Genomic DNA, 27,293 nt, shown 5'->3' with positions numbered 1-27,293 from the left:
AGTTCTGTACCTATACTGCTCTTGAAACTTCATGCCGCTCATACTTCTCACTCGTGCCCCACCTGCAGTCTGATTATTCTTATTACTACATAAACTGCACACATTCTGGTCAATGAGTCATTTTTTCAACTTGTTGCTTACTTTATTAATGCCCTTTCATTTTTTTCTTTTCTCCTGCGGCTCATAAGCAGGGCCACTGAAAAACTGCACATCCATTTTATCCGGAATTCCAACGATTTTCATCTTGCTGTCCATATAAAATCTGTAAATTTTACATAATTTGTACAACTTTTACTAAAATTATGAAATAATTTACATGTTGAAGTCAATCTAATGAAGGATGGCAATAGTTTAATAAAATGTTGCAATGTACAGTAAGCAAAGTAAGTCATTTCTCAAGTGATTTGGAATAAGCCTGGTTTTATCATTCTTGTCTATATGCAAATGCTGTTGATTACATGAACCCAGAATTAACGGAATTAGATACCTTTTTCAACAACAATGAAAAATTAAACAATTGATGCCCAGTGAGCTGAAAATATCTGTTCACCCTGATGTACTGGCTGCAAAGTTTTGTCCTGTATCACTGATAGTTTCCCTGCCATAAATTTTTTATCCAACATTTTAATTTAGATATATGAGGATATTAGTTGACTTAGCTGTTTACAACAAATGAATTCAATTCAGTTATTCCATGCAAGTTCAAAACAATGACCTAACAGCATAATCATAAAACATAAAGAACCAAACAGTAACACCTTTCATGACAATTCTGCTGTTATGACATGCTTGTCAATTTATATTCTTTGCATTTTATTTAAATGATTTTTGGAAACATGGTAAGACATCTAGTAACCCATGTGATTCATAGAAGCTGCATTATACAATAATAAAGAACTATTAGAAGGTAGTGAAAATATGCATTGAAGTCCATAATTTTCACCACAAGTTTTGCAAAATATGTCCATACCTTTTGATAAAATGTTCTGTACTTCTGTAGTGACCAATTCATAAGAAAATCAATTTTACAAACTAATATGATAATTAAACATCACTGCTTGTTACATTTCTGAATGATGAGCTCCACAATGTCATCTCTCAGCAACGTCTTGGTGATAAATATGGTCACAGGGTGCAAAGAAACAGATACCAACTGTGAACCAGAAAGTGCATTTTGTTAGGTTCTCAGAACAGTCTTGAAAATAACTTGGTAGCAAGTCCAATACCTTTTCCCACAATGCCTGGAAGAAAGCATGTAGCTACAGTTCCAAGAGCATCTAATGCATCTGACAGCCAAGAAGATGACTGAGTTTGATCCAGATCTCTGCGAAGATCCCTGATCTGTGCCTCCATTCTATCAGCCTGCTCATCAAATCCACTTTTCAGCAAGGTTTCCTGTTCCTGAAATTGAAAAATGAGCATTTATCAATGCAGGCATACTGTAAATAGTTACTGAATGCTACTTGTGTATTTTGAAGCACTTTTATGATTTAAACAAAAGAACAGATGAGATGTTCATTTCAAAGGATGGCTTCTCAAGCATATGGAATTGGTCCCTTGAGTTTTATAATGGGCATAAATTAAACCAACCATCTCATATATCACTGTGCCCTACTTCCACCATGTTTAAGAAAATGATGTACATAGTGCCAACAGATGCCACTGGATAGTGACTTAAATCTATACCTGCTTTCCAAGCCTAGCAAATTCTATAATTTAATATATAGCTTATGTGGCAGATTTCTATCAGAAATTATGTAATAGGTAACTTGCATGACTTAGCTAATTCAGTGAAATTGGTTAAGGACAGAGAACTGTCACTGCAGTAAAAAAGAAAATAGCCTGACTGGTGAGGATCATTTGGATTCATGGTTGAAAATTGAAAACTGCATTTTCGAAACTTGAACAAATAAATCAAAATGTCTGAAACTGTATTAGTCAATGGAAAAACATACGTTGATTGAAAGCAACAGTATTAAAAATGTTGGGAGAGAAACCCCAGTGGACCCTCATGTCCCTTTTACTCAAATATACTGATTTTACAGTTGCACATATGTGAAGAATGGGCAAAGACCACATATAACAAATGCTCATCCAGCTCTATTACCTATACAATGCAGTCACAGATTACACAATATCACTGCAACGCTACTTCAGCATATCATAACACACTGAAAACACAACAACAAATTATTATTGGTATTCAAAAAACTGTCATTCACTAAACAAGACAGGAGAAAAAAACTGTCTACGACTCAAAGACATGCTAGCAGATCACCTCAGTGACATAAGCAACACTGAAGGAATACACTATACTAGCATTATTAACTTTGCTCACAACACAACTTGACAAGTTCTCAGTATTCCAGGAAGTTGAGAGAATAGTGTTGCTGCACTAGTTGTGTTTGATCACAACCAGATATCTGATACCCTTTGCATACTTGACAAGGTTCATAAACTGATGCCTCCTTAGCTTGACCTACTTAGAATCTAAGGCACAGAAAAATTACATTTTTACTTTAAACACTACCCAAAGCAAGTTCACCAAGAAAATTAAAAAAGTTTCAAAAGGACAAGGGAAATGTACATATGAAGAAAGGTTACAAACCAATAACCTATTTTCTTCACAATACTGGTGCAGGAGTGCTGATCTAATAATGCTTCGGTGGGCAGGGAGTTATTGATGAATAAGGTTACGCCTAAGCACTGAATTAGACCAGTAAGTCTATCAACAAGGGATGCTAATACTAATTTATTTAATACTAATTTAAAGATGTCTAAAATTAAAGCAGTGGAATAAAGGACTTGGGTGCACAGTAATCATATTCTGTAGTTATCTTTTTGTGTCTATCAAACAAATCATTACTTTGGAGCAACCTAAGAAATATATTGATGATTACACAAAAACAGATGTTTATTGACACACATATGTACTATATCAGTATAATGTCAAATGACCAGTACTTATGAAAGTATATAGATATTTTTATTTTGTTTGTTGTGTTTATATTTTGGTTATTATGGCAGAGCAATGATCACAGTGTGATCAAATGGATGCTCAGCCCAGGTTGCATTCAAGATAGTAGCAACAAAAATGGAAAAATTACCACTACACCATGGAACACAAAAGTAATATAAACTAGTCACAAAACAGAGAGAGAGAGAGAGATATACACTATGTACAAACTTTACACCATGTTGAGGTGTATATTTTACAAGTGGAAAAGTGGAATCAGAGAAGTAGCATGAAAGGAAAGAAATGCAGGTTTAGCCTTGGAAATTGTAGGGGGTAACAAAGTGCTTGAAGGACAAAGCTAGAGATAAGTAATAGTAGAGCCAAATAATCAAGTCAAACAAAAATGTGTAAGTAAAAACAAAAAATAAATATAAACGTGTTCGCTGTGGCCACGTTAATTTATTCAAAGTTAAGTGCTTTCATCCAACAATCAACAGAACTTCATGAACTGTTTAAAAATGTCACATCCTACACTTTAAATAGTTGATGCAGCAATGTAATTTCTAATAACTGTGTATAATAAGTATAAAACAAAAATTCAAATCATTACTTTTCCAAGCACTAGTTTTGTATATATCTATGAATGTCCTCAAAGATCCTAACAATAGACATTTCCCCGGAGGCAGAGGTGGACTGCTTAATCAGGGTTTCCATGGTTCCTTGCTTAATCAGGATTTCCATGGTTCTTTCTCTGAGAAACCCTTCCAGTGTTGCTGAAGGGTTACCCAGCTACTGCACTCTGCAGGCAGTGGGGGTGGGGGTGGCATGGATACTTAACCTTACACCCAAGGCCTGGCACATCATTACTTCTGATTCGTGGGTGTTAAGGATAATCACCAGAGGCTATACCATACCCTTTTTGCATCCACCAAAGAAGAGATTAAAGATTCCAGATACTCCACATGATCAGTTAGAATCTGCAACAACAGATGTATCAAGGTTGCTGGAAAAAAGGATTATCCAACAGTTTCTCCAGACCATTTAGAATATGGAAGTAAAAACCACAGACCAAACTGCAAACGAAGACAACCAGCCAGTGATTCCACCAATATTTTATTAAAAAAAAGCACAGCTCTAACGTCTCGGCTCTCCACACAAGCCTTCAAGGAGTAAAAAGGCATCAAAAAAACTTGCCTCATATAGTGTGTTCAATCAAGCAATTAATTCATTACACATTTAAATCAAATAGTTCCAATTAAGCTCTTCATTAAGACCATATGGATACAAAGTATTGAATTTCAAAATATATAAAGACTCTTTAGTCAAAAGCCGTTTTTTTTTAAAAACATTCATCAAATACTGACACTTTAATTTTCTCTAAAACAGTAGCCTGTAAACCTTCACTATTGCTATTGTGAAAACATTCAAAATGGGTAGCTATAGAGCTTTCTTGTTTCTTATTATTTATATCTCTTATATGCTCTAACATTCTAACCTTAAAGGCCCTTTAGTTTCTCCAATATAAAACAAATTACACGGGCATTTAAGTGCATATATAACTCCTTCTGTGTTACACGTAAAAGTACACCAAGTATCAAATGGAATATTATTAATGTAATCAAATGTATTTATTACATATTTGCAAGCCTTGCATTTTTTGCAACAAGAAGTGCCCAGTGTGAGTGTATTTAAATTTATTCTAACATCTGGGGGACTAAACTTTCCTTTGACAATAAAATTATGTATATTTCTGCCCCTTCTATAAGAAATGCCTAATTTAGCATTTAACCAAGAAGAAACATTTTTCAAGGAACTCAAATAGTTCCAAAAATATTTTATTATTTGAGAAATTTCAAAACTAAAACACCCAAACGTAGAAACAAAATAAATAGATTCTGAAGATTCTTTTGAAGCCATTTTATGTGGAGCCATAATATATGAATTACATTGTGTATTATTTACAGTGGAGCCAGAACATAACCTCTTCCAGCTTCTCTCTATTAAATTCTTATCATAGCCCCTATTCTCAAACATATCCACAGTTACCTGTAATTCTCTTTGCAAATCTCCCTGCAGCATCTCACCATAAGGAAGTGCTTCTAAAGTATGTGTAGGATGACAACTATCCCTATGTACAAAGTGTGTACCTTGATCAAACTTTCTGTGGATAGTAGTATGTAAAGTTGTCCCATCTATTATACTAAATTCTGCATCCAAAAAAGGGATGCATTTTCCTACTATTAATCCATCAAATTGTGTATGAAATCAAATACATCTCTAATATAAGAAGGAAGTTTAAATACTGCAGGACTCAAACAGTGACGTAAAAAAACACCTAAGGCATATGTGATATAATCACAACCAGCCAATATAGGCCTTCCTGGTGGTTTGTTCAAATCTTTATGCACCTGCAGAAGGCAATAAAAATGTGCCATTTTGCTATCTCTTATATTAAATTTATTCTTAATATCTGAATCTGTAAAATATCCAAGTCTATTGCCTCTAGATAATAGTTCATGATATTCTTCCAAAGCTTGAACATATACTGACATATCTATAATTTCATACGTTTGACTGTAATTTAAATGTTCCATGCACATAGAAAAATACTGAGTATAATGCATTATAACTAATTTATTTCCTTTGTCTGAGGGTTTGAATATAACATTATCCATTTTACTTAGTGTTTTAAGAGCTTTCCATTCCATCATAGATTTTCAATGTACCCTCTGTTTTTCTTGAATTTTATAAAATCATCCTGAAGTGCAAAATGTAACATATTTAACTTCTTCAACTTCTTCATTGGAATAAGGAGGCATGAACATACTTTTAACATATACATTACTAGTATCCAACCTACAGTAGGCATTAAAAGAAGAATCTGACTCAAGTAAAAAAACTACCGTCAGAATTACTTATATTTTCAATATTATCTATAGATTCATTCTCTACAGAAGTATTCCTGAAGAAATACTTTAAATGCAATTTTCTGCTAATCCTAAATACATCACATTTAATGTCATGAATACGAGGCACTACCGTAGGAACAAATTTTAAGCCTTGATTAAGAGCTGAATATTCATAGTCTGTAAAAACATGTCCAGAAAGATTAATTATATAGTTATTACTAACTAGAGGTATAGTTGGATCTTTTACCTCGTTTGTACCCCCTCTGTGGGTAATAGTCTCTCTGAAATTGTCCTTGTGCCTCACGGACACATAGGTGCCTTGTCTGCCCCCACGGGAAAAAGATGGCTCGCTCTGAAAGGTCTGTAGATGTCGTTCTGGTTGTTGCGCTGTAGGCAACACAGGATAATCTTCTAAATTGTCATATTCATCATCACAGGATGTATAAAATCCATCTGAAGCAGAAAAGAATGAATCATGTGCCCAGGACTGTTTTCCGGCTTTTGAAATCTCACATGATTGCGAGACGTCTTCCTGTTGGCCCTGGAAATAAACGCCTTCCCGTTTTCATAGTCTTGATGAGTTTTTTGATGTCATTTTACTCCTTGAAGGCTTGTGTGGAGAGCCGAGACGTTAGAGCTGTGCTTTTGAGCTGTGCTTTTTTTAATAAAATATTGGTGGAATCACTGGCTGTTTGTCTTCATTTAGAATCTGGAGTCTATTCCAGGTTCTTTTTAGTTCCAAAGAAGACCGGCCAATAATGGACTTCAGCCACCTCAATCAATTTGTCAGACAAAATTCTGGATGGTCAGTGTACAGTCCATGTTACCTCTCTTGAGGAAGGACGATTGGATATGCTCTGTAGATCTCCAAAATGCCTACTACCGTATAAAGATTCAAAGGCAATCTAGGAAATTTCTTCATTTCCATCTGGGAGCCAACCATTACCAGTTCAGAGCACTGCCATTTGGTCTCACTATAGCCCCCTGGGTATTCCCCAAGAATATGACAGTGGTAGCGTCTCACATACAACTGCAGGAACTTCAAGTCTTCCCATATGTAGATGATCCAGGGATCTACTGCTACAACACCAAGCATTTCTACTCCATCTTGCAGATCAGTTAGGAATAACTATCAATCACTTGAAAAGAAAAAGTAGAGTTGTGTACACTTACTATATATGTAGATGTTCGAGTGTATTCACTGTTGCAGTCATCACATTTGGGTTATCCCTGCCAGGGTAGCCCTCAGCTAGCCTGAATACCAGAGGCTTAGTATTTCTGTGTTGGTTGCTGTTGCTTCAGTACTGATGTCAGGACATCAGTAGTATAAAGTAAGCCAGCCGACGCCATTACATCAGTTTTTTCTTGCCCTAACCTGTCAGGAGCCCCCAAGTAGGAGGCAGGTTCTGGTGGAAGAACCCCACTAGTAGAAAGTAAATACCAATAAGCCCCTTTGTAAGGAAGGGGAAGAGAAAAGAGGGGGATGGAGGGAGGGAAACCAGGACTGCAACAGTGAATACACTCAAACATCTACATTTATGGTAAGTGTACACAACTGTACTATGTTCTTCATGTTTTACTGTTGCAGTCATCACATTTGGGTTGATTCCCAAAGCTGAGGAAAAGGGTGGAGGCAGTCAAGGAAACTAGGGGCTGGCTAGGATGCTCTGCAAGACTGCAGAGGCAAACCCTCCCCTGAATTTGGAGAAGAGAAGCAGGTGGTAGTGTCTGGTAAAAGTGTGAACAGATGTCCAGGTGGCAGTCTTCAGGATGTCCCTGGTGGGGACTCCTCTGAGGAAAGCTGCATAGGTGGAGGCTGCTCTGGTGGAGTGAGTCCTGACCCCCTTGGGGGGAGGCTTTGCGTGTTGTTTGTAGCAGAAATGGATGCAGTGTGCTATCCATTTGGACATGGTTTGTTTGGAGATGGCTTTGCCTTCTGCCCCGGTAGCAAAGTTAACCAGCAATTGTTCAGACTTTCGGAAGGATTTAGTCCTGTCTAGATAGAATCTGAGCCGTCTGTGCACATCTGGAGAGTGCAGGATCCTTTCCTCCTTGTTCTGGGGATGAGGAAAAAAGGTGGGCAAATGAATGGATTGGTTGAGAGGCACACAGGACACCACCTTGGGCATGAAGGACAGGTTAGTCCTGAGGGATATCCTGTCAGCATGGAAGATTAAGAAGGATACCACAGCCATGAGTGCTTGCAGCTCAGAGACTCTTCTGGCTGAAGTGATGGCCAGAAGGAAAGCTGTCTTCCAGCAGAGAAATTTTAGTTCTGCAGAGGAGGCTGGTTCGAAGGGGGGCAGGGTGAGCTTTTCCAACACAAAGTTAAGGTCCCAAGCTGGGGTTGGTGTTCTTCTGGGTGGCCTCAAGTTGCTAGCCCCTCTTAGGAACTGTTTGATCAAAGGGTGTGAGAAAAGGGGCTGCTCAGTGAGGAAATGAGCAGGGAAAGCAGAGGCATGAATTTTAATAGAGGAAAAAGAGAGGCCAGTGTAAAGAAGGTCATCTAAGTAATCCAGGATAAGAGGGAGGGCTGTGTCATATTGGCTCCCTTAGCCCGAATCCAGCTGCAGAACCTTTTCCATTGGTCCGCATAAGACTTTCTAGTGCTAGGGCATCTGGCCTCACGTATAACATCTAGAACCTGTTTACTGAGATTGGCAGATTTATCGGGGTTCAGAGAATAAGCCAAACTGTCAAATTGAGGGTCTGCAATTGGGGATGTATGAATTCCCCTTCTCTCTGGGTCATTAGGTTTGGAATCTGAGGAAGATGCCATGGTGGCAGTGGGGACAGGCTGTGCAGTAAGGGGTATCAGTGCTGGCGAGGCCAATCTGGAGCTATAAGAATTATCCTTGTTTCTTCCTCCCTTATTTTGAGGAGCACCCTGGGGATGAGAGGAAGGGTAGGAAAGGCATAGACCGATAGACTGACCCAGGGGAAGGACAGGGCATCCACTTTCCAGGCCATGCATTGATTCTCCCTGGTGCAGAATTTGCTGAGCTGATGGTTGGTGTGGGAGGCAAAGAGGTCGACTCTCAGGGTGCCCCATTTTTGAGTTATTAGGATGAAAGTTCTTCTGTTGAGTTGCCAGTCATGGGGGTCCAGACGTTTTCTGCTTAATTGGTCTGCCAGAGAGTTGAGAGAACCTGGTAGGGATTGTGCTAACAGGCGGAGTTGCATGGCAGAGGCTGTGTGCCAAAGGGTCATGGCCAGCCTGCATAGCGGGTAGGAGTGAGTTCCTCCCTGCTTGTTGATATACCACATCACAGTGGTGTTGCCTGTTTTGATGAGGAGAGCCCCTAGGGAGAGAAGGGTTTTGAAAGCTATCAAGGCATGCTGGATAGCCATCATCTCTTTTTGGCTGATGTGCAGAGGGATTTGCTGTGGGCTCCATTGGCCATGTATGCACCTGTCGTCCAGGTGTGCACCCTAGGCATAGTCTGATGCATTTGTGGTTAGGGTCTGGGTGGCGTGTGGTAGTGAGAAAGGTAGTCCCTTGTTGTGGTGGCATGCTGTTGCCCACCAAAGAAAATCTTTTCTGAGGCAAGGAATTATAGGCAGTCTCTCCAGATCTTCAGAGTGCTGACACCAAAGGTTTTTTAATTACCACTGAAGTCTCCTTATATGCAGTCTGGCATATGGAATAAGTAGTATGCAATATACCATGAACCCCAGAGCTTGCAGGATTTTCCTTGCAGATAGCTGGGGTCTGGTGACTAGTTGAGAGAAGTAGGCTGTTAGGAAAATTTGCTTTTCTGGTGTAAGGAATGCCATCTGGGATGCTGTGTCCAGGCTTATTCCCAGGAATATAATCCTCTGGGTGGGCACCAGTTTGGATTTCTTTTCGTTGATTGTGTACCCTAGGGAGGTTAGAAGGGACTTTACAAAGCCTGGGTGCTTGAGCAGGTTTTCCTGGCTGTCTGCCTGAACTAGGCAGTCATCTAAGTATGGGTAAATCTGGATATTGTTTTGTCTGCAAAAGGCAATGGCCGGAGCCAGGCATTTTGTAAAAACTCTGGAAGCAGTGGATAAGCCGAAGGGAAGCACAGAGAACTGAAAGTGTTGAGATCCTGCCCTGAAACGGAGATATGTTCTACGTTTCCCCTGATAGGAATGTGGAGTTAGGCCTCCTTTAGATCTAGGGTGGCTAGCCAAGCATCCTTTGAGAGCATGGGTAGCAGCTGCTGAGCATTTTGAAGTTTGGGATCACCAGAAAGGTGTTTAGAATGGACAGATCGAGGATGGGGTGCCAGGTGCCCTCTCTTCTGGGTACCAGAAAAAGTCTGGAGTAGAAACCTTGGCCTTTCTGTTCTGCAGGAACGTGCTCTACTGCCCTCATAGAGAGCATGGAAAGCACTTGCTTTTGCATCTCTCCCCACTGGTTTGTTGGAAGATCTGGGAACCCTTTTGGGGTTGGAAGGGTGTGGAAAGAAAATCTGTATCCCTAGGACACTATGTTGAGAACCCAGCAGTTGTTGGTAATGGTGACCCAGGTGCTTGCGTGAAGGGAGAGTTTTCCTCCTAGGGGTAAGTGAAGGTGGGTAGAGGGAGGGGTTGGGGTAGGTGAGTCAGTGTGAGTTCTTACCATAAGGGGGTGGCTTAGAACTCCTTGGTTTTGAAGTGGAGGTAGTCCACTGCTTAGATCTCTGCATTCCCTGTGGCTGCTGTTGGTGGGGTCTGGTTCCCTGGGGTCTGGCCTGAACTGGCTTAGTGGGAGCAGGAAAGGACCAGTGCTTAGTGGGACAATGCCTGCTGAACCTGAGTGGCTGGATCTGTAAGAAATCCTTAACTGTCTGCATAGATTTTGCTTTTTCTTCAATCTTTATTAAGACCTCTTGTGCTTAGTGCCAAATAAGTTGTCTTTGTGCAAGGGGCATCCAACAATTTAGATTTGACATGGTTTGGCAAGGGCTGTTTTTTAAGCCATGCATGCCTTCTAATGACAGATCCAGTGACTGCTGCTCTGCAAGAAGCTTCTAGGGTGTCAAAACCACAGTGAAAGTGTGTTTACTTACTTGACTTGCAGAATGCATTAACTCTTGTAGCTCTTTAGATTCTACACACGTAGGAAAGGAAGAATTTTTTTGTTTGAGGAGTTCCAGGGTATGCTGCTGAAATTTTATCATGTGGAACTGACAATTTAGTGCCCTGATAGCAAGGGTAGCTGAGGTGTATACTTTTTACTCCATCTGTCTAGTGCTTGGGAATCCCTGTTTGACGGGGTGGGATTCTTAGCAGAGGTTGCTTTAATCCCTTTACGCCCTTGAGAAATTACCTCAGGGTCAGCAGTAGGATTTTTAAAAAGAAATTTGTGTGAGTCAGGGACTCTGCAGTACCTGTCTGGTGTTCTGGGTGCAGGAGGAAGGGTGTCAGGAGTCAAGCTGGATTCCAGGAAAACATCTTCCACAACATCCAGGACTGGAGGTGGGGTGGGGGTGGCCAAGGGTCTGTGCTGTGAAAGATCTAAGAATTCCCTGAGTCTCTTTTTAGACTGAGGATAGTCCTGACTCTCCCATTGGAAGTGCTCCCTTAAGGTATGAAGGGTTCCCCCCAAAGGAAAAATCCTCTGGAGGAGAGGCTGAAGGAATGGAATCCTCTGCATCAGAATCCTCATAAGTAGAGAGGGTTGCATCAGAGTCATCTGACTCTTCTTAGACAAAACTACGGGGGACAAATATCTTTTCCTTTTGGAGGGGGTAGCCTGGTTTCCCCTGATCAGCATGATAAGATCTTCCGCCATTTTAAGCATTTGGGTCTGAGGCAAGGAAGCAGGCGCCTGAGATTGGGTCATCAGTTTCTTGGGTGTGGTTCATACCCTGGACCTAAGAAACTCGATTGTTTTCGAAAGAACGGTAGATGTGAAAGAAGTCATCGGTTTGTGTCCAGAATCGGTAGTGCGAAGGACTTTCTCGGAAGCCGGTGCCTGCTCAGTGACTCTGGAACCATACAAGGTAGAGACGACCACAGGATCCTTAGTCGAAGAAGAGTCATGTGGCATACCAGACTCTGAAAGGGTCTCGGTAGCGGCCTGTGAATCCACAGAAGTGGGCATCACGGGCTGTGAAAGTGCCTCACTGAGGACCGAAGAACTGATGACTAGCTTAATGGGAGCATCATTGGTAGGTTTGAACCTGTGTGGTCTGTCGCTGTCTTTATCTTTATGCTTTTTCGGAAGATCTGCTGTCGGATGACTTACCAAAGCCATATCAGAGCTCAAGGACTGTAAGTGAAAATATCTAGCTACAATAAGGGCCCAATGATGGATATGGCATTGAACAAAGCACAGAAGCGACAGCGGGGGACTTTGTGGTCTTGGCCTAAACAAGTGATGCAATAAGAATGAAAGTCTTGGTGTGGTATTTGCTTTCCACAGGCAAGACAATTGTTAACTTTTTCTGACATCGGTTAGTGAAAGAAAAAAGGATCCCCAACAGGGCACTTTGCTTTAGAAGATTTCAGCTTGAATTCTGTAGATGAAACTCAGGTAGTGGCTGACCGGCACTCATGCAAACTGCTTCTGCTTCAAGCTCCACAGCAAGAAAGACTGATGTAATGGCGTTGGCTGCCTTATTTTATACTATTGACGACCTGACATCAGTACTGAAGCGATAGCAACAGACATAGAAATACTAAGCCTCTGGTATACAGGGTGGCCGAGGGCTACCCTGGCAGGGATAACCGAAATGTGATGATTGCAGCAGTGAAACATGAAGAACATCTACCTCCTACTTACACACAGAATTCATAGCATGTCAGATCAATACAATTCAACAAACTACCAAACTTCCAACAGCAAGAGTACTATCATTAAGGCTGGTTGCTTCTTAGGCAGGTCAGCATCCCTGTCCACAAACAAGATTGGTTCTTTGCCTGTTAGGTCTGATGACCTCTACCATCACTTTAGTACTGCTAGCAAGATACCACATGAGGGTGTTACAATAGACTCTTTTGGTGCAGTGGTTACAGCGTTTTCATCCACTCCATCCAGAATCTGTCTCACTCAAGTATGCATTAATCATATAACATGGTGGATTACCCTCCCTGTCAGTTGCAAAAGGGAGACCTTTCTGTCCACTGACCTCCTCAGGTGACAGTAGCCACTGATGCTTCGTTTCTAGGGTGGGAGGGGCATTTTGAAGGGAGGATGGTTCAAAGACTGTGGTCACCTACTGTGGCCAAATGTCATATCAATATCTTGGAAATGAGAGCAGGCTACCTAATGTTGCAGGCTTTCAAGAACTATCTACCCAAGGGTGTGATTTACACCTAAATGGATAATTTTTCAGTGGTAGGGTACATCAGCAAACAAGGGGAAATGTGACTTTTGCCACTATGAAGGGTGGCCATGTGAGTCTGGCAATGGGCGATGTCTTCTTATTGCTTTCTGGTAGAAATGCACATTCCTGGGACGTTGAATTTACTAGAGGACAAGCTGAGCAGGCCAATCGTATGACCTCACAAGTGGTTCTCAATCAGACAGTGGAAATGGAAATTTTCAGCTGCTGGGGCCAACCTTGCTGTGACCTTTTTGCCTCACATCTAGCAACAAGTGCAGCAGTTCTTTTTCCCTCATCCCTCAATAGGGACAGTCACCAAGAGAGGCTGTAGTCCACACTTGACCAGTGGACATCTTTTATGCATTCCCACCAGTACCTCTGTTCATAAAATTCATACAGAAAGCTGTTAGGTGCAAGAGCAAGGTGATGCTTATTGCCCTGTTCTGCACCTTGCAGGTTTGCTTCCTTATTCTTTGGCCTCATTTACCACACCAGCCCTGGGTGTTGGATCTCATTCAGGATCTTCTGAGTCACCCATCCCGAATGACTCTACTGGAACTACAAGCCCAAAATCTAACCACATGGTTTCTCCAATTTTAACAATAGCCAGAGATGTCAGACTGTCTTCTCCAGAAGTTCACATAAGTTTCTCTTCTCAACCAAAAAGACTTACATATGTAAATGGAGAATGTAGATCAGTGTGTGTGACATACCTTTAAGAAGCTTTCCTGTGAGTCAGCACATGCATATACGTACTGAGCACTTGCAAGCAAGAGTGCCATTTTGAGTGAGGAGTAAGAGCATGCAAGTATGTAGTCAGTCAGTTAATGAGATAGTTTAAGTTTAATGTTCCTGCCATCCACCCTGATGTGTTTGTATAAAATAAACTGCTTAAATGAACATCCAAGCCTCATCTTCTTAATGCACATAAGAAGAAAGACATGGTATCAGAATAGGATACAGAGTTACAGCCATGAGGCAATCAGAGTTGGAGGAATATACAAGAGTGAATCATCCCTACTGCTCAAATGACTTACACAAATTCCATGTACTACAACTTGCTTAAATTATTTATTTTACTACAAATATAAAACAAAGCACTCAGAATGCCCAAAACAATTTTTTTATTAAACAAAATATCCAAAACTGAGACATATTGATAAAAATATTCAAAATAATTATGAAAATGTTTGAAACAAAATCCAAATTGCATAAAATGTATAAAAAGGGAAAACTGCCTTATTTTTTCGCTATGTGCTACTTTTTTATATTAACTAAAGCTATGCAAAGTATCCAAAGTGTGCAAAGTGTTTGCAAGTGTGTGCAGTTAATTCGCACAGTAAAGTTGTTCCAAAGCATATTTTGAAGAGTACGGTATTTTGAAGAGTTTATTGTGCATTTGAATATTATTATAAGTAACTTGTGTGTGTTAATGTTTGTACACAATTATAAGGGCCATTTTGCATTGTGTTTTACTATAATCTGTGGGCATAGCAGAAGGAATTTGCAGACTTCTGTTTGATAACAATATTGCAGAAAATTCAAGAATGTTTGAGCAGGAATATGATATTTGCATACAGGCTGCTTTTTCTGACAAAGGCATTTATTCTGTTTAATTTAGATGGTTCAGAAGCCACTGAAAAGGGGTGTTCATTTGTGTATGCACCTGCTGTGTATGCAGGAGAGGGGTAGACCATCATACTGTGGTACCAGCTAAAATGAGGGAAGACCCTAAGTGCTTAAAATGTAAATTTAGAGAAATCTGTAACCCCCAAATGAATATTACAATGGAAAGGCACTTATTTTACACAAGGGATCAAAGCTTGGTGAAACTTTTGCAGCATATATAATTGACTTGAGAAACAAGGCTAATGTGTATAGATATTGGTGATTTGAGAGATGAGTTGTTAAAGGACAGGCTCGTGTGTGGTATTAATAATGACTCGGTGAGAAAGATTTTGCTTTGAGACAGTGATTTAACTTTGAATAAAGCCAATGAGATATGTCAGATAAATGAGCTTACAGAAAAGCACACAAGTAGCCTTACAAATGAGAATAACAATGGAAGGCACAGTGACAAAGCTCATGTAGACTGCAGGTCGTGTAACAGTCCCCGGGAAACCCAGAGTCTTTCCAGCAAATTCTAGGACATGCTGACTGAAGCATGAGTCAGCAAAGTCAAAACATGTGCCCCACCCAACTTCCTACTCAACTGTCATAATTGTGGTGGAAATCACGAACCCAAAAGAGAAAAGTGCTTATCTTTTGGTCAGCAGTGCAATAAGTGGAATAATTTCAAAAGATTTTGTAAATCAAGTAAGGCACATTCTTTTATTAAAACAGGGCATTCCAAGAGGCAAGTCAATCAATTAGAAAGCTGCAACCCTACTTTTTATGTTGATGGTGTGCCTGTGTTTGGTGAAACAGTTAATGGAGTAGATCTGTGGGCAAAGAACAGAATCTTTTGTACTGCTTGGATTAATGGGAGTCCCATAGAACTCAAAGCAGATACTGGCTCAAAGTGCAATGTTATGTCAGCAGAAACATTTGCTAGAGTAAAAGCTGTAGAACAACTTGATTTGACAAAGTATGCAAAACTTGTTACTTATGATGATGAAGAGATTCAAACCGAAGGCTCAGTTGTGCTTTCATATGACTCTGCTGGGAACAGCTATGACTTGCAATTTTTCGTAGTCAAGAGACACATGCTGTCATAATTAGGCCTCAGAGACAGTTTGAAAATGGGACTACTTTCACTTAGTAAAGAAGTTCACCATGTAAACCTGCATGACAACAGGTCAAATCATGCCCAAACTGTTTTTTCTGAGTATGCTGATATTTTTGCAGATGAACTAGGCAAACTACCAGCTGTGTACTCCATGAAGTTAGACCCAGAGGTCAGCCCAGTTATCAGACCAACATGAAAAGTTCCAGTAGCTATGCAGAGCAGAGTAAAGCTGAGCTAGACAAAATGGTGCAGCTAGGAGTAATTTGTCCAGTAGAAGACCCTAATGAATGGGTATCCTCCATGGCAGTAACTCGCAGGAAAAGCACAGATAATATCAGAATATGTACTGGTCCAAGAGATCTGAACAAAGCATTAAAAAGACCTCGTCATCCAATGTGCACAGTCGAACAGGTTGCTGCTCTCATGCCAAATGCCACAGTTTTTTCTGTCTTAGATGCAATGAGTTCATTTTGGCACATTTTGCTTGACCGAAAATCTTCACTGTTAACCACATTCGGTATACCATTTGGATGATACAGACTTCTGAGAATGCCAGTGGTGTCTTTCAGTATGCGATAGAGCAAATTTTTTCTGGTTATCCATGTGTTGTTATAGTAGATGATATTCTAGAAGGAGGCAATGGTGAATTCGAACATGATAGAAACCTCAAGAAAGTTCTGGAAAGAGCACATCAAGTGAATCTTAAGCTGAATCCTCAAAGGTACAAGTTCAGGCTATGAGAAGTTACTTATGTTGGTCACTTGCTTAACAGTTCAGGCTTATGACCAGCTCCTTCCAAGCAAACAGCAATTCTTGAGATGCCATCTCCAGACAATGTCCAAGCCCTACAATGTTTTCTTAGCATGATCGCCTATTTAGGCAAGTTCATTCCAGATTTAAGCCAACTTCACAAGATCTGCGGTAGCATACAGCTGGTGCATTATGGGTACGTGAGAAGCTCAAGAGCTTTTGGTTATCAGGAGCTTTAGTAACAGCTGAGTCAGATGGATCTGATCCAAACCCATCAACTGAGGAAAAATAAAAAATGGACAATGGAGATGGAACGTTATGGTAAGTACATGGTTTACTATGACAACGTTGAAGTGAATTTGGTCTAATCCACTTTGACGAAGTACGGAGGCTGAATGGCAACAATGTCAAACCCGTTATTTTCGAAGTACAACTCTCCCCCCTATCTTGACCAGTGTTAAAGCCTGTTCCGAAGTCAAATTCGAGAAGTACTTCAACAATGTCAGAATTTGACACTGTCACTTTCACGGACATTGATCAATGATACCATATTTTGACAAAGTCCGCTTTAACATTATCATAGTAAACTTAAGTACATAACTTCTTTTTAAAGGACCCCTACTCTTTTCATTAGGTGCCGTGGGATTATCTACATTCACCTGAGCTACCACCAACTTAACCAGATGGGACCTCACTTTAACATATCATCTGAAAGATGACACACAAGAAGCACAGCACCTCACTTATACTGCACTGCAGTGTCAGTAATCAATCTACCTGGTAAAGGAATGGAACCCATAACCTCACATACCACAATCTTACATAAGCCCTTGTACTTCAACTTAAGTCTACCATACTTAATATAACTCCTCTGACTTCCTCTTACCCTTCCATACTTTATCTCATCATCAACTATCTCCCTATTCCATCACCTAGAATTTTGTACTTTTCTATTTCTTTCTAATTCCTGCTTTCTATTTCTCCTGAACTACTTCAAATACAACTTCTTACCATATTTTATTGTACCTGCTTCTTTGACTAATGTCTCAGTACATTTTTCTCCTATATCCCTTAGGATATCAATTCACCTTAACCTCCCTAACTTTTCTCACTATCACACCTCCTGTATCTCTTTCAATACCTATCAACATTTACCTCCTTACCTTCACTTCCTCTCCATCAAAAATCCCTTACTTCTACTACCATCTTTATACATTTTCTCTTCCTTGTGTCTTACTTTCGTCATTACTTAACTTCTATTCTTATACACTCAAAGTAAAACTAATATATTTTGTCTTTTGCAGAACCAAATCTGCTCTGCCAGTAATGCCCATCTCAAAACTAGAATTTTAGACTGAACTTCTATAATTTGTTGCAATTGTTATCTATTCTTCATGACAAATTGTATTCTGTCTAGAGACATATGTATGCTTATATTAAGTGTAAAAAAATACTAATGTTTGAATTTGTATTAGAACCTATATAATATTTGTCTATAACTGTTAAATCCTTTATGTCTGCATTGTCTGTGGAGCTTTTCTCCCAGGGCCTCTGCTGAAAATAGGTTCCTGACCTAGTCGGACTTTTCCAGTCACCAAATATAAATAAATAAATAACCTTCTGCACCAAAGGCAAGTGTGCTACATGTTGTACCACTAACACTCATATCTCAAGACTTATCAAACAAGTTGTGCCATAAGAAATGAGGAACTAAACTTACACACACAAGGTTTTAGGAAAAAGCTAAGGTAATCGTATATTACATTAAGCTTATCCAAATCATGTAACAAATGGCCACCACACTTTAGGTTATCAGAGTCCTTAAATATATTCAAAAATAATCTTGATGACTGGGGATGGGGTTTTGGCATACGATACTGAAATCATTGATTCAGTGTTCCTAGATGGTCACTGACCTGAACATTGTTAACAAACTTATGAAACTAACTTAATACCTAGGGTTTCCTGGTAAGACTCAGTAATAGGTTTCTGATAACATAATAGATGTTCATCATTAGATCACTTCTGCAGTAGAATGGGATGTATCCTGACAAGGATCGGACAGACCAACCAGCTTCCAAAGCTTTAGGGAAACTTCCAATGCTCTAACCACTGTAGAGCTCAAGGAAAGCTGGATAAAGAGAGTGTCATGGGGGCCAAAAATTCAGAACTTATTTGCAGTTGAAGCAACCAACAAGACTTATTCTCTGCTTTAGCTTTGTAGGTTTGGCAGTTGGCTAGCAGTGCATAAAGCTGGGTAGATAAGTACCCTCTAGGAGATTAACTTCCTTTTTCTGTAACAAAAGTATATATTTTCTGTCAGGATTTGTCTTGGAATTAGAAGTGTTTGGGGAGTTGATTGCTACCTTTCACTTTTACTTCATTTCTTACCATTTAATCTGGAGGAATACTGTGAATCTAAGGCTTCCACTACCTGCTTATCAGTCATTTTTCATCAGTACAGCGATGGACCTCAGTCTCAGCTCTATGAATGTTCCTTCCCTGATTCACAAGAAGCAAACAGTTGTTCAGGAGGCTTTTTTTTGTCTGGCTTCCCCTTTGCCTTGGCCCATGGTGGCAACTCTGCTGTGCCCATACTGGTGTCCTCAGTCACTCATCAATTTTTCAAGGTCCCTCTGGTATTGCTCCTTGGGAAGCTGCTAAGGACCAACAGACAGGCACATCCTATAGGGATAGTTGGTTATCTGCTTCGGTCACAGGAAATCTACTCTTACTGACAACTGTGGACAGGTCTGCAATGAGGAGCTCATTTCCTGGTTGAAAGATCATAATTCTGAGTGATATTTTTTCAACTTGTATCCCCAGGAAAAGAAGCATACACATAGGATCATAGGGGGTTGCTAAGATATTGGGCTGAGGGGCTTTACAAACCTAGCCATGATATACCCTTGTTCCCTTATAAATCAAGATATATAGTCTATATTTGCAAAGTGAATTCTAAGGTCAACACCGGCTGCCCCTGTCCAAGACGGACATAGATGAAACCTTCAGGGTAAATTTATGTTTTACCATCTAACTGTCCAAGTTATGCTTAAATATAATCATTGAGGAGCTCTGTTTAATGTGAATTGGGAGTTTGTTCCAGAGGAGTGGCAACCTCTGGGAGACATAGTTGTCTCTCCAGCATGTCCTGTTAATGTTGCAGGTTAGGATAAGGTCTCTACAGCGAGTGAGACTTGTCCCATTTGATTTGCGGATGTGCAACATTTCTATTAAGGCAGGGTCCGAGACTGCTCTGTAGGCTAGGCACAAGTCACCTCTAAGCAGTCTATACGATACAGAGTACAATGACAGGGCCTTCAGTCTGTCCATGTAGGTCATGTGTTGAAAGCCCTGAATTTTCTTGGTAAGAAACCTCTGAGGTCTCTCCAGCTGTTGCAGGTGTTTGATGAGGTACATACAGAAGAGAGCATTGTACCCTATTATTGGTCTGAATAAGGATAAGTACAGGGAAGTTATAACCTCCTTAACTTTGGATGCTATGCCCTTACTTATGAGATGTGTAATGTAGAAGGCCTTCCTTACCACTGTGGATCCATGATGATCAAACTTAAGGTTGCTATCAACCTGTGTTCCTAGATCTCTCATCACGGAGTTTGAACTTATGGGGTATTATTAATATTTTAATTTGCAGGGACTTCTCCTTTGCCTAAGGGGATGATAATGATTTTTTTTGCTTTAAGTTTAAGTCCTGGCTGTGGCACCAATCATTTAACAGTGTAAGCCCATTTTGTAGTATGCTGACACTGTTGGGGAATTAAATGATTGCACCCAGTTGGCTGCCATTAGCAAACTTTGTAAGCCACAAGCCATCTATTTTCACCTGGATTTCTGAGAAATAATTCCAAACAGTACAGGGCCCAGTACAGATCCCTGTGGAAAACCACTGATAACAGGTCTGCTGGTAGAGTTGTGATCCCCAGCTTTGGCTGTATGCGTTCTGTCAGTCAGCCAGTTGGCTACCCATCTAATGACATATTGGGTTAATTCCCAGTTGGGTGAGTTTCTCAATGATGCCTGAGTGAGGGATTGTGTCAAAGGCCTTGGCTAACTCGAGATAGGCAGCATGTACTGTTCTGCCTTCATCCAGGGCTTTGGTGACATTCTTGAAGAAGCCCACCAGATTTAACAGAAATGATCTGCCCTTAACAAAGCCAAACTGAGTTGGGTCAAGAGTTTGAAGGTCTCCTATTATCCTTGTTGATAAGGTCTGTGATGATTCTCTCCATGGTCTTACAGAAGAGGCTGGTTAGGCTTATGGGTCTATAGTTCCCAGGGTTGGCTGAAGGACCCCCTTTGTGCAAGGGGATTACAGTTGTTGTTTTCCACTCAGATGGAATGAAACCAGTACTTAGACTGTGGTTGAACAGAGTGCAGCCTGGGATGTTATCCAGTCCCACAGAGGCTGTTTTTTTGGCCTTGGAGAATGCAGTTATGACCTGCTCTTTGGAAATACTAAGTAGAAGACTGGTGACAGATATGCTTTGGGGTATGACTGTTGGGGACGGGGGGGTGAAGTTTTCGCCGAACTTGTATGCTAGCAGGTTTGCAATGTCCTCAGGTTCAGTATGAGTGGTACCGTCCACTATTAATTTGGCACAAAGCTGGGTCTTCCCTTTTAGATTTAGGATGTAGCTAAAAATGCCTTGTAATTATCCTTAGCTAGGAATGCTAATTTAATTTTGTAATTAGCTTTAGAGAACTTTACAAGATGTCTAATTTGCTTGTTCAAGCTGCTGAGACCATTCCCTCTTGTTCTTTGACAGCTGTTTCTTTCTCTTGCTGTATAACCTATTTATGCTAGCTGTCCACCAGGGTAGCTTGTTTTTTCATGAGGACCTTATTTTGATCTGTTTTGGTACAGCTGAGCGTATACATTTGTACAGATGTTTATACAAGGCATTTGTGTACACCTCTGTATAAGAGTCATTGCTGTCAGTGGTGGCAGGGATTTACCAGGGAGGGTCCCACATGTAGGGTGGTGCAACAATCCCGCATGTTGACAAGTACTAGGTCAAGGACATTAGAGCCCCTTGTGGGGGTGCAGACTGTCTGTTCCAGAGCATTTGTGTTAAAAAAGTTCAAAAATCTTAGGGTGAGCATGTTTGTGCCCATATATGTTTCCTAATAGATGGAAGAATAGTTAAAGTCACCCATGACCAGGGTGTTTGGCTGTACTGTGAGTGACTCAATTAGGTCCAAGTAGGTGGTGTAGGTTTTGTGGTTCATGGTGGGGGATCTATAGCTAACAGTGACATAGAGGAGGTCTTCCTTACAGTTTCTTGGATGTGGGAGTAACTCTAGGAAGTTGTACTGTTTAGCCAGTCTTGAGGTTTATGTGTCTTTAATGAAGATGAATACACTTTGTCCTTTGTTTTTTCCACATTCATTTTGCAATTTGAATGTGTGGAAGGCATTGCAGCCTTGCAAGCTGGAGTACTCTCTGCAGCCTTGAACCATGTCTATGTGACTACACAGACATCGGCATCTTCCAGAGTAAGGAGTGCTTCCAGTGAGTGCAGTTTCTGATTTAGACTCCTAGCATTAAGCAACATAACCTTAAGTTTGTCTCCAGAGGATATTTTTACATCAGAAATTTCATTCTTATGACATTACCTAAAAAAGACACTATGGGGAGGCAAGTACTTTTGCCAGTAACTGAAAGTCAAGAGGTGACAGGTGAAGACCATCTCTGGCAAAGCAGCATGGTCAGTCGACCATATCATCCCATGCTGACAGATACTGGATCCCCCTGGATTGACACCAGAAGCTAAGCCAGTTGCTGAAGTCAATTATTTTTTGTTTATACTGATGCATCATCCTGGGTGAAGGTAGAATGTTGCTTAGCGCTAGGGACATACCTGCTTGAGGCACATAATCTGAAAGCTCAGTCATGTCTCTCTTCATATAGTACAGTGAGGTACTTCTCACGTCATTCACTCCAACATGGACTATGACACAGTCATAACCATGCTTGTTTTTGAGACTTGAGTGTGTGCATGATTTGTCAGATCCTGGCACCTGATAGGCAGCTAACCATGACCTTCTCCTTGTCCAGCCTGGTGAGGTGAACATCAGTGTGTCTTACTATGGAGTTGCCTATGACCAAGACATTTGGTTTTCAGGTGTTTTGCCTTAGGGGCTTACTGAGTGAGTCAAGACACTGATACATGTGTTTTTATGTGTAGTGGATTTTGTTGTGACTGTATTGCATGCAGAAGATTTGAGCTTGTGAGGTCTCTACTCTTTTGGTAAACTTCTACTGAGTAACTCCATGTATGTGGGTTTATGAGTTATGCGCTTGGTTTGTGTTAGAGGTGAAGTGTGTGTGCTGACAACCTGTTTGATATCTGGTTTGTTGTTACATAAGACAGAGAAAGTGACAGCACTGATTCCAAACTTGTAGTGCAGATACATCTCTCACATATTGTGTTTGTATGTTTTAGGAGTAATTGGTTATCAATATACAAGAGGCAATTGCTACATTGCCTCAGGATGCCCATGTCAATCAGGCTGGCTGGAGAAATGGCAGGAAACTGTCCATCCATTATGACAGGTGTATTCTGTAATATGTAGTGGGGAGTGGGCTAGATAGACCAGGTTCTGCTGTAGAACTAGTAAAAACAGCTAAATCAATGGGGAGGTTTAGGAGCAGAAAAATGCGTCAATACCTCAAAATGCACAGCTGGGTTACTCTCCCGGAACCAGTGCGCAACTGCGTTGCATGATGAGAAGCAGGGAAGTTTAGGAGGGTTCCCTAGCAGTTATCTAGGGAAAATGTATCTTTTTAAGTGTTTGCATCTATACACGGCAGTGCTAAACACTGTTGCGCAGTGTGCAGCTAATTGCAAATACTGTGCTTAAATACAAATGAATTTAAACAGCTCTAACACAGTCTACCAATAGTAAAGCCCCTCACTGAGCCTTTATTCCAGCAATCTCTAACTCAGATGGGTCCTGAGCTACACACTTCTGGCAAAAGAGTGCAAGGAGCTCTGTTAATGTAAGATAGTTGGTTTTAGTGCAATAGTGATATTAAACAGTCTAGATTCAGCAAGTCTGAATCTAGCCTATGCTACTTGCAGATGAATAAAAAAAAAAAAGTGCAGAATAAAACAATCACAGCAGCAAAAACAGTATAAAATGAAGCAATGGTTCAGTGAAAAACAGTACACAAGTGCAAGAAAAAGGTTCAAATTCTACTTGTGTTTAGAAGACTGCAGTGGATGTCTTGGATTCTCTTAAATGAACTTCAGATTTCTGGCTTAGAATGCCACACTAAAGGCAAACCTGTGCAATCACAGTGCTTAAATAAAAACAAATTTAAACAGCTCTAACACAGTCTACCATTAGAAAAGCTCCTCACTGAGACTTTATTCCAGCACTCTCCGAGCTACACACTTCTGCCACAAGGGTGCAGGGGCCCTCAGTGTAAGACAGCCAGTTTTAGTGCTTTAGTGATATCAGTCTAGATTCAGCAAGTCTGAATGTAGCCTATGTTATTTAAGGCAGATGAATCAAAAAAACAAGAAACAAGTGCAGAATAAAACAGTCACAGCCAAAACAGTATAAAATGAAGCAATGAGTCAGTGAAAAACAGCACACAAGTGCAAGAAAAAGGCTCAAATTCTACATATGTGTAGAAGACTGCAGTGGATGCCTTGGATTCTTTTATATGCACTTCACATTTCTGGCTTAGAATACCAAACTTCGAGCAGCTCCGCCAAATTGAGCCTTGTATTTTTTTTTTTCCCAATAATTTTTATTTTTACATAAATAAATGTCACAAATAAAAACCATCTTACAACATGACCGTGTGCATATATACATACATATACACATACCTACATATATATATATATATATATATATATATATATATATATATATATATATATATATATATACACACACACATATACATACATACATACACATACACACATATACATATGTTATACATTGATGTCAAATACCACAGGATATAGGTCGTACAACATATCTATTTACACTATGTACATAGATGCTTTCATTGTTAATTCCACAGTTATATAGACAGTATATACATTCATAATATCCAAGTTATTATTTAATGTCTGAACTTGTATGTGTTCTTTGGTTCCATTATAGTGTATTTCTAAGTTGCTGTGTGATGAATTATGCTAATATGATATTAAAGGTTTGTTCCCAAATTTTTCTGGATTTCATGTTTTTGTTTCTTTAATCTATTAATATTTTATGAGCTAAAAGGTGTTGTATAGCTACTTGTTTAAAACCCTCCCAAGAGATATTTATCGTATCTAGCCATTTAAAAGCTATATATAGTTTCATTAGTAGGAAAATTGTTAAAAGTGTATTTGCTTGTTTTCTTGGGATGTTGGGTGGGAGAATGTGTAACAGAGTGAATTCCCAAGTTAATGTTGATGTTTGATAACCCGTTTTTTGTAATTGTACCTTGAGAGAGTTCCAGAGTTTATAGACACATTTACAGCTCCAAAATACATGGATTAAGTCAGCTATCTGGTCCTTACAGTGTGGGCAGAAAGGTGATTTTGATATGTTAAATTTGCGTAGGATTGCAGGTGTAAAATAAGCATTATTATTGATCATGAGCTGAGTGTATGCTAACTTCTTGAGGGGTAGAATCTTCAGTGTTAGATTGATTGCCTGGCTTATTTGCTGATCATCTATGGATGATTTAATTTTTCTCCAGTAGTTAGAGAAGAGGAGGTCCCTTCTGGTATTTGATTTAATTTATCATTTTATATGAATTTGTTAATAGTTTTCTTTGTTGTGATAATAGTTTTCCAAAGCCTGCTACAAGTTTCTATGCCACTATTGGTTATAGCAATATTTTGGAGATAACTGGAACACAGTTCATTGATTTGTCTTAGGATTATTATGTGTGATTTAGGGAGGTTTAAGTTGGTCCTCATTCCTTGTATTGAACAGTTAAGGTAGGGATAGATATCTTGGATTGTTTTATCTTTCAGTCTGGGAAAAGGGACCAAGTCCAGCATCTTATTGTTTATTTTTAAATTTGGGTTTTTATGAAGGGGTTGCAGTATTGTCATGGCATGTCTAAGGTTCAAGAATTGAAAGAGTTTTTGCACTAGGTTGATAGAATGTTTTAAGGGCTCTATAATGTTATAAGTTTGTATTTCTTTCTGCTTCAGGAATGGAAGTGCTTTGGGATTGAAACCTAGAGCTTTAATATATCTATAATATATTGTCACCCAGAGAGGAGACCAATTTTCCATTGATGGGTTATGTTCAGCTATTCTCAATATTCTGTTAGTGTTAATGATCGAGTAGTAGATTTTAAAATCTGGTAGATTTAGTCCTCCTTTGCTTTTGGGGAGTGTTAATTTTGGATATGAGATTCTGTTTTTTTTGGGTTCCCATATAAATTTTGCTAGGAAGGTATGAATTTGTTTGAAGAATTTATTATGTATTGTTGTCTGTGATGTCATGAATATATACATTAGTCTAGGTAAAATGTTCATTTTGATTATTGATACTTTGGCCAAGAATGGTAGTTTTAGGTTGTTCCATCTTTTGCAGTCTTGCATTATATTTTGCCATTTAAGATTTACATTGTGTTGGTAGAAGTCTTTGTTACTCTGGAAATGGTGATTCCCAGGTATTTAGTTTCTTCTTTTATTTTTATTGTGTTTAACAATGGTATTAGTGAGATGAGTTTGGGTGATTTTAAGGGGAAAATATTAGTTTTATTAAGGTTTAGTTTGTAGTTAGACATAGTCAAGAAATGTTCAATTGCAGCTATTATTTTGTTTATATCTGAATTTGGTGTAGTGCAGTATATGTTCAGATCATCTGCAAATGCAGTGACGTATATTTTGAAGTTGTGTATTGATGGAGGATTGTGATATGTATTTTGTTTAATGTATAGAAAGAGTGGCTCTAGGTATAGGTTAAACAGGAAGGGTGATAGTGGGCATCCTTGTCTTGTTCCATTTTTTATTAGGATCCTATTTGACCAAGTTTTATTTATATACAGATGTGTATGGGCTGCTATAGAGAGTTTGGATGATCTGAATTAAGTTATTGGGTATATTAAAGTAGGGTAGTGTTTGGAGTAAGAATTCTAGATTAACCCTATCAAATGCCTTGTGGGCATCCACTACCATTGTGTAGATGTTAATATTGTATTGGTTAGCGTAAGATATTAGTGCATCTAATGTTAATGTATTGTCACTAGTCTGTCTATGTGGTGTAAAACCGGATTGTTCTGGGGAGAGGATTTTTTCTATCAGATTTTTCATTCTGTTTGCAAGTATAGAGGTAAATATTTTAGTATCTATATTTAAGAGGGAGATGGGTCTGTAGCTGTCGGGGTTTTTGGGGTCTGTGTGTTCTTTTAATGTAAATATAGTTTTAGAGGCATTAAAGTGGATATCATTTATTTTATAGTTTATTATGTAATTCAGTGTATAGTATAGTAGTTCGGCTATCAAGGGGGAAAATGCTTTGTAAAATTCTGATGTGAGTCCATCCGGACCCGGTGCCTTATGCACTTTTAAGTGTTTGATTGTTGTAATAATTTCACTGATGGATATCGGCTCATTTAGTTTTTTTTGTTGGTCTAAATTGAGTTTAAAGAATTTCAGTTTTTGAAGAAAAAGAGT

At 39.5% G+C, this 27,293-nt stretch overlaps 1 protein-coding gene across 2 annotated transcripts in view; it reads right to left on the bottom strand.

Annotated features, from left to right (window-relative positions):
* Positions 1-331: 331 nt before the first annotated feature.
* Positions 332-27,293, bottom strand: part of LOC122809313 (guanylate-binding protein 1-like) — a 543,787-nt gene continuing 516,825 nt past the window's right edge. For both annotated transcript variants that reach the window (XM_044080711.1, XM_044080712.1), the window contains one exon: positions 332-1,401. In XM_044080711.1, the coding sequence (XP_043936646.1) occupies positions 1,186-1,401 (216 nt within the window). In that variant the 3' untranslated portion in view covers positions 332-1,185. The remainder of the gene's footprint in view (positions 1,402-27,293) is intronic.

Source organism: Protopterus annectens, chromosome 8.part0, assembly GCF_019279795.1.
Source record: "Protopterus annectens isolate FY-2018-M chromosome 8.part0, PAN1.0, whole genome shotgun sequence".
NCBI lineage: Eukaryota > Metazoa > Chordata > Ceratodontiformes > Protopteridae > Protopterus > Protopterus annectens.
The sequence above is the reverse complement of the archived record's forward strand: the minus strand, read 5'-3'. Positions and strand labels throughout refer to the sequence as shown.